The 14172-nt window shown below is 50.7% G+C and overlaps 1 protein-coding gene across 2 annotated transcripts in view; it reads right to left on the reverse strand.

The window, feature by feature from the left end:
• Ntn1 (netrin 1) overlaps positions 1-14172 on the reverse strand; it is a 179379-nt gene that overhangs the window by 10097 nt on the left and 155110 nt on the right. For both annotated transcript variants that reach the window (XM_047545985.1, XM_047545986.1), the window contains exon 6: positions 7635-7709. In XM_047545985.1, the coding sequence (XP_047401941.1) occupies positions 7635-7709 (75 nt within the window). The remainder of the gene's footprint in view (positions 1-7634; positions 7710-14172) is intronic.

The following is a 14172-nucleotide window of genomic DNA, read 5'->3' on the forward strand; positions in this document are numbered from 1 at the left end:
TGTTCCCAGGGCCCATCTGCCCAGAGAAGCAGCAGGTCCCTGCTGGGAGGCTAGGTATCAAAGTAGCCCTGCCTAGTTTTCGTCACTGAAGTGGAGGATCACCACAGCAGAGCCCAGTCACAGCCTCGGGTCTCCCAGAGCTGCCTGTCATCCCCTATCATGTGCCCCCAAAGCCCTGCCTTAGACCTTGGACAAGAGAGGGACACCCAACTTAGGAATGGCTGAAGGTCTGCCCCCTCAACCAAAGAAGTAAGGGCAGGCCCCCTAGTCTCAGAAGTAAAAGCTGTGTGGATATTGCCTGTGTCCCCTGCCAGGTCCTGGAACTGGGCTTTCTCCTTGGGAAGAGAAAGGGGCTGGGTGTCAGAGAGAATCTGGTTTTCCAGGGATCCGTCAAGCAGGGAACATCAAAGAGGTTTGAGAATTGGAGAGCCAGACTCACGGGGCGGTATCAGCCTTGTTCCCTGAGAGGTGGACTCAGTGCCACTACCCACAGGCTCACAAGCAAAAAGAGAGCAGGGGACTGGCCAGCCTGCTTTGCAGGAGGGGAGCTGGTCCCTGCCTGGCCCCAACTGGGACACCGTTATCACAGTGGATGGCCCCTTCAGCCCAAGAGGGAAAGAGCCTGCAGCCTAGGAAGGGCGCTCAAGGCCGCCTCCTTCACCCCGTGAGGAGGAATGGAAACCGCCTGGCAGCCTCCTAATCCAGGGCTCGCTCCCGGGTGGGGTGGGGTGGGGTAACCCGCCCACCCCCCGCTGCTCAGCACTGAAGGGAGAAGCACTCTGAGATCAGGGAGACAGAGCCATGGGGAGATGGGAGAAGACAGGCGGTGCCTGGCTGGTGTCCCTCAACCCAACATTGTACCAACGTCCTGGGCATGCTGGACAGATCCCCACTCAGACCCCATTCTAAGCCTCAGCATCCCTGTCTGTAATATGGGAAGAAATACCACTCACCAGATGGCCTCCTTGGCCTCTTCAAGCCACCCCTGACCACCCCTTCTTCCTGAAAGCAGGGTGTCAGAGAAGAGGAGGAACGTGAGATGAGAGGACGCTCCAGGGAACATGGTGGACTAGGACCCGGCACTGCTAATCAGACCCCGGGGTTTCTGCCTCTCCCCTCTTGGCACTCCCACCCGGGGGTGGGAGGCCAGCTCTGGGCTGGGATGGACCCAGAGCCCCCCGCAACATAGCATTCAGCCCACACCAGGCTCCCAAGGAGTGGGGAGGGGGTTGTGGGCTCAGGGCCTTTTCTGTCCAGTTGTCACTGGGGCTGTCTGGCCCTCCCTGCCCAACACAGTGGTCACCCACATTCCATGACCTCAGGCTGACTCACATGCACCCAGCTCCACATCTGGTCTCCATATGGGGCTGGCACTCTTGGGGGGGAGGTCACATCTGGCTGGGGAAATCAGAGGATCCCCAGGGGGCCAGTGACCCTGGGGAGGGGTCAGTGAGCCTCTGAGACACCAGGCCACATGCTGCTGGCTGCTCTGTGACCTGTTCTCTGAACCTGGGGACTATGCTCAGGGGAGACGGCCCTCTGCCAGCTGCCTCCCGGCCCTCAGCTAGGGTCCTGCCTGTGTGGGGGTAGCCCCTGGGTGCTCCTCTAATATCTGTGCCCACTCCCCAGAAGTCAGTCCATGCTGCAGAGGTGCTAATTTCATCTCCATGATGGCATTCACAACCTGTCCAATTCTCTGCACTTCAAAGGACAGCACCTGGTCAGGAGTAGGTACTGACCCCAAGGTCAAAGAACGGAAGGAAGGACAGGGCACTCATGAGGGAGAGAGGCCAGCATCCATGGAGACCCCACGTCCCTGGGGCTAGTTGGAAGGAAGAAGTCTGAGTTGTGAGACCCTCCTACCACATGGCTCATCACTTTGCCAGTCTAAGTCACTAGGCAAGAGCTGGGCTCTGTCTACTGTCCAGCACCTCCACTGTACAGCACTGCCACCAATGCCACACTCTTCAGTCCACACAAGCTCCACATAATCACAGTCATCTCCACCACCGGCCTCTCTTCCACATTGACCTCCAGTGCCTGCTGGGTGGCTCTTCCCATGGGGTACCCTGATATCAGTCAGAACCCTGCCCCCGTGCCAAGCCGCTTCGGCCACACCAGCACATACACACACACAGACGCGGGGCATCGGAGGCCCAGCTTCTCCCCACAGATGCCAACGGCGCTTCCCCCTCGAGCAGCATCCTTCAAGATCATCCTGTGGGCTCTCGGGAGGAAGGCTCAAGACCATCGTCTTGTGAAAACATTTTGATTTTCCACCTAGTGGTGCCAAGATGTCTTTCAACAAAAGGGGTGACTAATAAACATTTCTGGGAACGAATCATTTTTCCAAGAACTGGCAAAAGCGAGATGATCTCACCTTTCAGAATGTGAGCTGTCTGTCTGCCCCCCGCCGCTCTGTGTGCATACCCAGGGGAAGGAAGGGGCCAGGGGAAGCACCCAGGCCACCCGAGGCAGACACCAGGGGCCCAGGAGCCACCCTCATGGGGTCAGGGTGGATTCTGTGGCTGAGGAGGCTGACACTGGCCTCTCTCTCCAGCTTCCCTAGGTGCCCCCCTCGCACCCAGCACCCCACGTGCACGCCTCTCTAATCTCACCGGCCCGAGGGAGCGTCTGTGCTGGGAGGCTTCTCTCTCTGCTTGGCCCAGTGAACACCGGCCCCCAGGCTCCCTCCTCCAGAAGCCTTTCCTCCTGATCCCCTCCAGAGGCTGCGCCATGCTTTGCGTAGGCCCATTTAGGCTGTGACCAGGCCATATGTCCACCCTTCTGTGGCTCTCATCTGCGTGTCTGTGAACTCGCAGAGGACCAAGACTGGGTATTAAGCAGATCTGTGAGCTCAGCACCCAGGAGAGCACAGGGCACAGAGCAGGTGCTCAACGAATGGGTGCAGAGGAAGCGTTTTGGAGTAGCAAGGGGTGTGAGGGACCCACACTGCCATGGGTTATGCACTGCCACGATGGAGTGTGTATGTGTGTGTGTGTGGTTTGTTGTGGTGCCTGTGAGCAGCCACACGAGATGGGGGAGGTCATGCAAATGTGAGGAGGTGCGTGCGGACCAGGCAGGGGAAGCTTTGCCCAAGGGGCAGGGGGACAAGATGGTATAAGGAGGAAGGAAGGGAGAAGGGCAGGAGAGGCCAGGAAGCCCCTCGTGGCTGGCCTGAGGAGGAATACTGACCTCCAATGGTCGAAGCCTCTGGAGCCCCAGCCTCTAGGTGAAGGTGACTCCGGGCAGGTAACTCCCATGGGGATGTGGTCTGCCTGTGTCTGAGCCGGTTCAAGGGGATGCAAGAGTGGTGCTGAACACACTCTGACACACACGCAAGCACACTTGCTCTGAGGAGTCACACAAACAGCACCTCCAAGGCGAGGCTTTCCTGAAAAGTCGCCAAGAGTTGCTGAAACACTTGCAAAGAATAAATCCTGTCTTCCATGGACCACAGGTCCCACTCGACCTTCTCCTTGGCTTTTTCAAGCATTTGCAAGGTGAGCTAGATTCCCCTAGAGGGCAACAGAGGACTGAGGTGGCCAGTAGAGGTGCAGACAGGTGACAGATGACAAAGTCTCTGTGGGCTCCTGCCCCTTAGAAATGGTGCCTGGCATGGCAGGGGCTATGGCAGGGTGTCTTGTTGAGGAGGCTGTCATGTCCCCTTGACTGCACCTCATGGAACAGATGAATAAATGGGCCAGACTGGTAAAGCTCCCTGTTCAAAGTCACACGGCAAATTAGGACTCTCCATCTCCAGATTCCGGGGCCAGATTCCTTTCCCTACAGGATCTGCACGGGGGTCTCTCTGCAGTATGACACTGGGACCCTCCCACCCCATTCCCTCCCATCTTGCTGGGTGTCCACCTCAACCCTTCCAAGCCGGGCCCGGGGCACTGGCAGACACATCTGAACAAGCACAGGGCAGGCTCAGCACATCCAGGCCAGCCCAGGTCTTTTCCTATAGGCCTTCTTGGCCTGCAGCTTTCTGTCCATTTGTCACCGCCCAGGGTCAGGATTCCCAAACCCATGGTCTCCAATGGCACCACATCAGGCCTCTCCAGAGCAGGCCTGGAGGAAGAAGGGGTCTGAGGCCTTTGCTCAGCAGGAGTGGCAAACCCAAAGTCCTAATTAGCCACTTCTGGAACATCCAAGTAACCTGGATGTAAAGGGAATGTGTTCCCTAATTGGCCCCCTGCCGGGCTGTCAGTCAGAGAAGAGCAGGGACCATGCAGCCTCTTCTTTGGCCCACAGCCTCACCTCTCTGATCCCTCAGCTGACTCCCTCCTGTTCACACCTCCTGTCCACACCTGGGCTGGCCCACATCTCCCCTGGGTGTGGGAGGGCACCCCCGTGCACACTTCATCCAGGGGTCCAGTGTCCTCCATGAGGCCTGGCAGACCCCAACCTCAAGACCGCATCCTCCAGTCTCAGAGCAAAGCCAGAACAGTTGCTAGGCTTTCCTGGCAGCACCCACGGGCCCGGCATTGTGTGCAGTGCCTCGCCCAGGCCCTGTGGGTGCCACTTACTCCTTCCTTCCCAAGTCAAGCTCCCTCCTCACCCTGTCTGACTCTTCTGAACCCTCCCTAGGACCCCGTGTGACCCCTCTCTTCCAGACTCTTTAGCTGGGTTGGAGAGACTCCCTAATTCTTAAATGACCCTATTTTACAGAAATAGATAAAATAGCTATAGAACCAGAACACCCCCACCCCAGCACTATGACTTAGATGTGGTTTGTCCCCACAAAAACTCATGCTGAGGCCTGGTCCCCAGGGTAATGGTATTGATAGGTGGTGGGGCCTTTAAGAGATACTCTGGGTCATGAGAGATTCACCTTCAAAAAAGGATTTAAGTACTTCCCCAAAGGGTAGATTAATTATCTCAAGAGCAGATTGTTATAAAACATCTGGTCCCTGATGTCCCCTTCTCTCTTTCATTGGATCCTACTTCTCTTCCACTGTGCCCTAAGAGTTGATGCAACAGGAGGCCCTCACCAGAAACTGAGCAGGTACTGGCACCATGCTCTAGGACTTTCAGAACTGTGAGTTAAAATAAACCTGTTTTCTTTATAAATTACCCAGTCTTGGGTATTTTCTTATAGAAACAGAAAACAGACTAATACAGAATCTCCCCTTCCCCACAAGGGACACTGGAGAATGAGACAAGGCAGTATTAGGCAGCAGGTTAGGGGCATGGTTAGGACAATGAAACCTATTATGTCCTCATGTCCCATATACAGGATACCTATAAAAACTTAAAATGAGCAACAATGTTACAATAATGGTATATTCATTTCTCATTGTAATTTTTTATAGGTGTCCTATATATGGGATGCTGAGACATAATGGTTAACTGGTGACACATCAGGCCTAGACCTTGTCAGGTTCCAGTGTGGGGCCCCCACACCTCCCCTGTAACCTTTTCCTCAAATCTTCACCTGCAACAGACACATGAACATCTGGGCGACACACCTGAGTGGCAGAGATGGGGCAGGAGCAGGGGCCACCGTGCTGTCTGGAAAGGTAGACACACCAGGCTGACCTTCACCTTTCTGAGCCTTGTGATAGATGGGGTCTGGGGGTTAATAGTGATGGAGAAGGAAGAGCCCAGGGAAGACTGCTGTGGAGGGAGGAGACAGGTCACCCCTTGGCTATGACTAAGCAAGACCCCTGACCAGCAGGGCTAGTGTCCCCATCTGTAATCTGAAGCAATGGAAGCCCACCATCTCTGACACCTGCTTCATTCTGATAACCACGGGGAAGTCAGGGGTGGGCAAGGAGAGGCCCAGTGAGGGAACAGAGGGCCACCTAGAACCCAGCAGGGGTCGGACGGGACAGCCCTGAGCTCCTGACTACAAAGAAGGGTGTCGAGTTCGGAAGATAGAGAGGGTCTGCTTGCTGAGGGGCCCGGAGAACACTGGGCAGGGCCAGGTGCCACTGGACTATCAGAGGAGAAGGAGGCAGAGTACCGCAGCAAAACCAGCACTCCAATGCGACAGAACCAGCCTGAGTGACAATCAGATGGGGAACGGGATCTATTTTGGTTAAAGTTTGATTTTTCCTTCTTTTCCACTTGAAGAACAGAATAGAAGCTGCAGGTTGGCACCTTCCAGAAACACAACTCCCCCTTCTAACCTCTTAAAGGGTCCTTCAAGACCAGACCCAAATAAAGGAACAGAATCCTTTCCCCAAGCAGGCCCACCCGTTCCCTCCCTCCCGCCCCCCTGCCCAGTTCCCTTGGGCCTGCGCAGGCCAAGGAGAGAGGGAAGATGGGAAGGTGGGCCTTTCCCTAGGACTCACACTGCCCGGGTCTGCTGCTTTGCTACGAGCAGCACTGGGGAGGTCCCAGGTCCAAACCCCCCAAGTCTCCTGCTCACAGGAGGGCCAGGAGGGGCCTGCCTCACTGGCCCCAGCAGATGCTGGAGGCCCAGGGCTAGGAGAACACGTTCCCTGCAGCTTGGGGCCACATGGGCTTCTGCCAAAACGACTTGGAGCCCCTCCTGTGGTGTCACCCTGGCTTGGAGACAGTACACTTCCTTTATCTTCAAATGACAGCCAAATGTGTTGTCAAAATCTAGGTTGATTTCCCTGTAGGAGTTGGAAGCTTCTGCAGTGCCTGGCGATGGCTGTATCTTAAAGGGGCTTTCGGGAATTTACTGCGGGCCTCAGAGGGGCCTTGAATGTCAATGCCCACGGCCTGGCAACTACTGAACTGACCATAAATTCTGCCAGTTGCTCTTGCTGCATCCTGTGGGAGGCCAGGCAGTGTGGCAGGGAGTGCGGCTGGATTACTAGGGTCTTGCCCTGGCTTCAGTGTGGGGTGCGTGCGTGTGTGTGTGTGTGTGTGTGTGTGTTGATCTGTGTGTATATACATATGCTCTCACACATATACACATGCAATAAAATGGGAAGGTTTTAGAAGTTCTCAACATTCCTCATCATTCATCATTTTGTGCAAAAAAGGTCTTGACCATTGTCCTTAATTAAGAAGCAAAGTTTATAGGCATTTATGAAAATGTAAAAAATCAACCCACTATTAGGTATAACTATAATGCACTAATTTAAAAAAAAAGTCTGGTTCTAGCCGCTGGCCCAGGGAGGAACTCTGAAGCCTGGGTCCAGGGCAGGGCTGCTCAATTCCCTCGGGGTCAGGAAAGGGCTAGAACCTTTACAAAGCAGATTCCCCAGCCTCCCTGCAGCAGAGAAGAAATATTCTAAACACACTGGGAACTCCTACCACCTTTCTGACGCCTTGATGACCCTCCTTTGAGCCACACAGACTCAAGATGAATGTCCACAGGATGTATGAGGACACAGAAGATCAGAGAGGGCAAGTGAGGGGTCTGTAGCCACACAGCCCCCAGCAGAGGCAGAGCAAAGGCTAGAGCCCAACCTGGAAATCCCAGCCCCATGTGGCTCTCCACAGGGAGAGAGGGAGAACCCAGGCCCCTGTGGCCCCTCACACCCTGTCCTTGAGGGCCACATGGAAGAGAGAAGAAATTCCTGGGTGTGGGATCCATTGGTCACAGGGATTCCATGCCCGACGTGTACCCCAGCCTGCCTGCACCCCGAGTCCAGCTCTCTGCTGGCCACATGGCCCCACCCCACTTCCCAGAGCGGGGCTCCACTCACCATAGTCCTTCTTGCAGTACTTTTTCATGTTAATCTTCAGCTTCCCTTTGGAGGCCTTGCAGTAGGACTCGCAGTCTGCAGGAGGGGCAGAGAGCACAGACAGAAACTAATTAGGCTGGCGATGAATAGGCTGGCGGGCCGGGCGGGAGGCCGCCTCCCGAAATACCCAGAGGCCTGTGATACCCATGGGCCAGGCCGAGCGGGCGGCCATTCAGGGCAGGCCCAGCCTTCTAAAGAGGCCCTCGGGACAAAAGGCCCCCGCCTGACCCCCTCCTCCTCTGGCCTGACGAATCCTTTAGCCGCCCTGGCCTCCGTGAGAGACTCTGGGGGCTCCCGAATCATGCCACCCAGGGCTTCTGAGCACCACACAAATTCCCCCCCGTTCTTAAGACGCAACTGGAGCCTGATTAAAGCCGATAGAGGCCTCATTGTCACCCCGCGCTCTGGGTCTGTGTCAGGCACTGGCTTTCATGGCGCAGAGCCTCTGGCTGGGGTCAGACCCCAACAAAAGAGGTCACAGAGGAAATTAGCAGCCCATGAAGCATTAGAAAACCCCTTTGGTGTCCACTCCACTGGAGTGTGCAAATAAAATGTCCCACGAAGAAGAGTTCAGTTCTAATGGGCCCTACTGCTGGGAGGCAGGCCGGCCCGCATCCGGCTGCAGGGTATCACTTCGGGGGCTTCGAGGCCCTGAACGAGAGCCAGGGCCCTGAGACTGGCTTCTCCTGGCAGAAGCCCCTTCAACTCCCCAAGGGCAGACCCCCTGGCTGGACCCCAATCCCACCTGCCCGCTCCCTGCCAGCCACGTCTGATCTTTGTACAAGAAGATGCAATTCTTTCGCTGTACCTGTGGAAATCTCCCCTCTGCCCTGCCCCCACCACTAAGAGTGTTGGCTCTCACTGGATTCTTATAACCGTTCTCTGATATCTGAGTGTTATTCCCATTCTGCAGACAAGAAAACTGAGGCTCAAAGAAGGTAAGCCACCAAGGTCAAGGTGGCAGAAAGGAGTGATTTGTGTGGAAATTCAGAGCAAAGCCAGGGCAGGAAGTCAGGCCTCTCAGTGTGCCTGCCCCCAGCCTGTGGCTAAGATCTGCAGAGAATATTCAGAGATCTCTCTATTCTGAGTCAGTCTCTGGCTCCAAAGGAGGCAATTTTCTCCTTTGAGGCCCCAGGGTACAGTACCTGGTGCCTTGATTAGTCAGCACAGCTCCATCCATTGGCTTAGGAGTCAGGGTCCCTGGCAGCCCCCTCTGCCTCCCAGGCCGTTCTCTTGGGGCCCCAAAGTAGGAACCAGGAATGGGAGGAAAAACAGCCCCCCTTGCTGCTCCTCTGTGATCTGAGCCCTTGAAACCCCCTCAGGACACCAGAGGCCACTGCATCAGTTTTTCCTATTAGCCAGATGGCTGGTCAGTTCCAGGAGTAGGGAGCTCTTGGGATGCAGGGACTGAGATGTCCAGAGAGAGAGTGGCCTTCACTCAACTCTAGCCAATCCCCAGGATGGGGAAGGACGGCAGCCCCAGTACACAAGTCAACAGCACCACCCGCTCCACTGTCACCACTGCACTTCCAGGTGGGAACAGCTGTGCTGGGCCACATCTCTGCCACTCAGGGACAGATGATGCACACAGCAAAGGCACCGTGTGGCTGAGGGCAGGTTGCACACAGTCCTGGTGGGTCCAGGGAGCCAGCTCACTCCCTGCTCCCTCCACTTATGGAAGCAAATTGGAATGCAAGTGGTGTCTAGTAAAGTCACTGCAGGGACAGCCTCAAATCCATTTGGTGCCTTTTCTGTTTTTTTTTTTTTTTTTGTGAAAGTTGTTGGCCCAAGTCAGTGCTTTCATTTCCGATCGGGAGGAAATCGCTGACACCCTGCCTCCTCTGCCTGGGCCCAGTGAGACACACCCCTGTGACAGCCTGGGTGGAAAGAGCGCCTCTGACTGTGTCCCCTCTTCCAGGTCTGGGGGTGGGGAGACTTTGTGGGAGGGGTTGCAGTGCTCAGCTTAAAAAATGAGAAAGCGAAGCTCAGAAAGGTTCCAGGGCAGCTGCCCAACGGGAGCCCCGCCCCACGAGGCAGAAGGGAGGCAGAAGGGCCCTGGGACAACCTCCCCCTGGACCTGCAGCATCGCTGCCCCCAGCCTAGTAACAGTCATAGAAAGCTCTTCTCTTCAGAGCCAAGTGTCCACCTGGGACAGAAATCATCCTAGAATGTGCGACATCCATCACTGCCTAATTCGCTCGACCTCCCAGAGCCTTTGTGCCAAATCACAGTCACCACCAGGCATCTCTGAGTCTGCGCTGGATAATGGCGGCAACACATGGCAGTAACGTGGGAGCTCCTACCACCTTTCTGCTTCATGAGCTCTTCTCTCCCCTTCCAAACAGGTCCCATTTCACAGATGAACATCTAGGTCCAGAGAGGCTGGGGACATGCTCCCCCAGGGCCGTGTGCCTAATGAGGAAGCCTGTAATTCTAACCTTTGGTCCCCCATCCTGGCTAAGCAGTGGAATCACCTGGAAGCTTTAAACGACACTGGTGCCTGAGACCCAGCCCCTGGAGACTTTGACTTCCTTGGCTCAGGGATTGGCCTAAGTGTCTGGATTTTTAAGGCTCTTTGGGTGATTCCGATGTGCAGCTAGCATCAGAGCCACTATGTGAACCAACAGCATGGGAAGGGGATGGTCTCTGTGCCCACGGTGTGCACACAGCACCCACCTCAGCAGAGGACCCAGACAAGTAGTTGTGAACTCAAACTCAGAAGATGATGTCCGTCTCTCAGTATTTGTAGTTGTATTTGCTTTTTTGGGGGGGTGGGTGCTGTGTCTCTCCTTTCTGTCAACTGGCAATTCTTGTCGGGTCTTATGCTTGTTGCAAAATGTCCCCTACTCCCTTCAGAGTTGCTGATTCTGATTTAATGATGAGCTAGGAAAACAAAGACCAAGCTTGCTAGAACTGTGTGTAAAACACAGGTAAATAGGCTTGGAAGGAGAGGCTGAACTGTTCTCCTTTGGGGAAAGTGAAGAACCTTCCGGAACACAGATGCCGTGGAAGCTTTTTGGCTGCTTGTGACTCTTCCTTTGGATTGTATTCCAGATAGCTGAGGTCACTGGACAAACGGTCCCTGGATAAGGAAAACGTCCCTGTATTTGCTTCCTTTATCAAAGGCACACAAAGCTACAGAGATTGCTTCGAGATGGATAAACCACGGCTCGAAAATGCAACTCTGCCTTCTTCCTCAACATGGCATCCACTTGGCAGCCACTCAGGGAGCCTCTCCTTGCTTTTGTGCCAAAATAGCTATAAAGACAATGAAAAGATGAAAAGTCACACTAACGCCAAGAACGAAACTGATAGATGACCCAATGCTGGGATCTGGGAGCAATCTCTATTAATTAAAGGCAGATGGTGGTGGAAGAAGCAAAAACTATCCAGGTTTTACCTCAGGACTCAGTTCTTTGTCTGATGAATAGAAAGATCCTGGGGCGAGGGAAGAAGATGGCAGAAAGACAAAGACCAGAAAATGAATGGGCAGGAAGTGGGCGGGGGCATTGGGAGTGACACCTCCCCCAGGGAAGGAAGTTTAAGGAAGGGTAGGGACCAGAAGGATAGCAGTTGCAGTGGCTGAACTTATATTTTTATCAAAATTACTAATGCCAAAAATCAGAAAGTGAGAAATTAAAAGGACATCAACTCCACACAGGAGAAGCAAATCCAAGTAAAAGGTTGGCAGAAACTGGGAACTTGAGCTAGAGCTGTGTACATCCCCTGCCATCCACCTTGGATCTGAGACGGAACCTAGCCCTCACACTAGTACAGGGATCAACAAAGCTCTTTCTGCAAAGGGTCAAACAGTACACATCTGAGTCTTTGAGGGCCATATGTCTGCGTCACAACTATTCAATTGTGTTGCTACAGCTCAAAAACAGTCACCAACAATATGTAACCAAATAGGCATGACAGAACAAATAATTCTAGAAAGATAAAACCATATGAAATAGAATATATATATAATCTTTTCACCTTATCTTTATCATATATATAATGCATAAGAGAAAGAAGAGTTGAAAAAATAAATTATCTAAAATCTCAGTAGCACAATTAAAATTCACTTTTCAAGCAGCAGAAAGAAATGATACAGTAGAAAACTAATTCAGGGATTTGGGAACAAGAATATACTGGAGAGATTTATAGAATATAGGGGGAAAGGATAAAGACATGGAAACATGGAAGAGGATAAAAATGTAAGACAAAGTAGAGAGCTGACAGATGATTGGGTAAGAACTGAAGCAGAAGTCAAATGGAATGGAGACAAGAATCAAATATAGGCCGGCATGGTGGCACCCATCTATAATCCCAGGTACTGAGGAATCTAAGATGGGAGGAGCATTAAGTTCAAGGCCAGCTTCAGCAACTTAGAGAGACCCTGTTTCAAACAATAAAAAGGGCTGGGGATGTGGAAACCTCTGAGTTTAATTCCCAGTGGGTACAGGGAGAATCAAGCTCAAGGAAAAGAGTAAAACACCTAGACATATTTGCAAAACAAACAAAATGCCAGGATGTGGAAAAAATGGGGAGATTAAAAGCCAAAGAACTGGACCAATGATCATGAAGCAATGTCTATAAAGGGGAAAACTTATGACTCAAAAATTTTATACCTAGCTAGACTAGCATGTACCTATTCAGACCACAATGAACAAAACACATTCTCAAGTCAGCAAGGGCTCAGGAAATATTCCAATCATGTATCTTTTTTTGAAATAAGTACTTGAGGGTGTTTTCCAACCAACTATGAAATGAATAAAAAACAAGAGATAAAGAGAAGAAAGTCATGACATAAACATACTGGAGATGAACACCAAAACCAGTAAATACAGATATTTCAGACTTGATTCTAAAATCAAATCCAAATATCAAAATAATTTTTAAATGTTTGAAAGGAAACAGACTGTCCATAAAACTAAAAAAATGTACTTTGAAACTTTAGATCATATTAATAAAAACTACCAAGTAGAATATGAGGAATAAAATTCTGTCTTAAATAGAATGTAAAAGATACTAGTTCATGCTTGACTCTGACAAATAAGAGTTGTATAGATTACATACTGCTTTTGAAAAAAAAAAAAAAAACAGTAGAGAACTTAAGAAATAAATTATAGTTACCAGGTCAAAAGATAAACCAGAAAAAAGGAAAATACAAAGACCAACCATGATAAGATCACAGAATGATTATCTAAAGACAAATAAATGAAAATATGATAGATCCAACTCCTCTACTGAAAAACTGATTTAAAAATATTAAATTACAGGGGCTGGGGATACAGCTCAGTTGGTAGAGTGTTTGCCTCACACACACAAGGCCCTGGGTTCAAACCCCAGCACCACAAAAAAAAAAAAAAAAAAAAAATTTAAATTACAGCCTGGGAACGTGGTTTAATGATAGAAAACTTGTCTGGTATGCATGAGACCCTGGGCTTGAACCCCAGCATCACAAAAAAAAAAAAAAAAAAAAAAAAAAAAAAAAAAAAAGACTGTGTAAGGAGAAATATAAACGAAAGTGATATTTTAAAAGTCTATAATTTATGCATTGGCAAAAGCATAGGAAAAAAGCAAAAGAAAACAATAACAACAAAAAACGAACCAAAAGAGACAGATGCTAATATTAGAAAAGGTAGAATTCAAGGCAAACATATTTAAAATGGGCAAGAAGATCACCTAGAAAATAAATTGTCTTATGGGTATGGAATAACATCTCTTGAAATACATTAAGTAAAAACTGATAGAAATACAAAAAGAAACAGACATACACAGCAGTGGAAGAATGTTACAGTAATTCCAAGAAGCTGAAATTGTACAGGCCATATTTCCTGACCACAAAGTAATAAATATTATTTGTTATTAAAGAAGAAGGAATGAAAATAAGCAAAGTATATTCATTTCTAGAAGTTAGAGAATGAGCAAAAACAAAACCCGAAGAAAGTGGGAGGAAATTATTAGTAACAGCAGAAGCAGAAATGAATAAAGACAGGAGAAAAAAAAAAAACCTCAAAATTAGAAATACATGCAAGACCTGAATCTTTAGAAAGTCCCCAAAAAACTTTTTAAAGAAGACCAGACAAAACATTGTCATGTCTAATTATGAATAAACAAAAGAAAACAGAACACTAGGAAATAAGCGTAAATGACCAAGTTGAACAGAGTCTTAGGAAATGTCTGGAAGGAACTGGGGAGGTCATGCGAACATTTAAAGGACACAGCAGTCTCCCACTATTTGACCTGTTCAGAAGCACAGACAAAGATGGAAAGCCATTAAGATGAACCACGTGAAAGTGCTGAAAACTGACCATTGTGCACCTTTAAAAAAGCAGTTTCGTATGGTCCAACCTTAAAATAAAAGCGGGCATAACTTAGACCCACCAGACCCTGCCATCCCATAGACCAGTCTCATTCGCTAATTACAATCCCAACATTTTACAGCAGCAAGTTCCCACCCCCCCTGTCACCCAGTGCTGGGACCCCATTCAGTGACTGCAATAAACCC

Source organism: Sciurus carolinensis, chromosome 3, assembly GCF_902686445.1.
Source record: "Sciurus carolinensis chromosome 3, mSciCar1.2, whole genome shotgun sequence".
In the NCBI taxonomy this organism is placed as follows: Eukaryota; Metazoa; Chordata; class Mammalia; order Rodentia; family Sciuridae; genus Sciurus; species Sciurus carolinensis.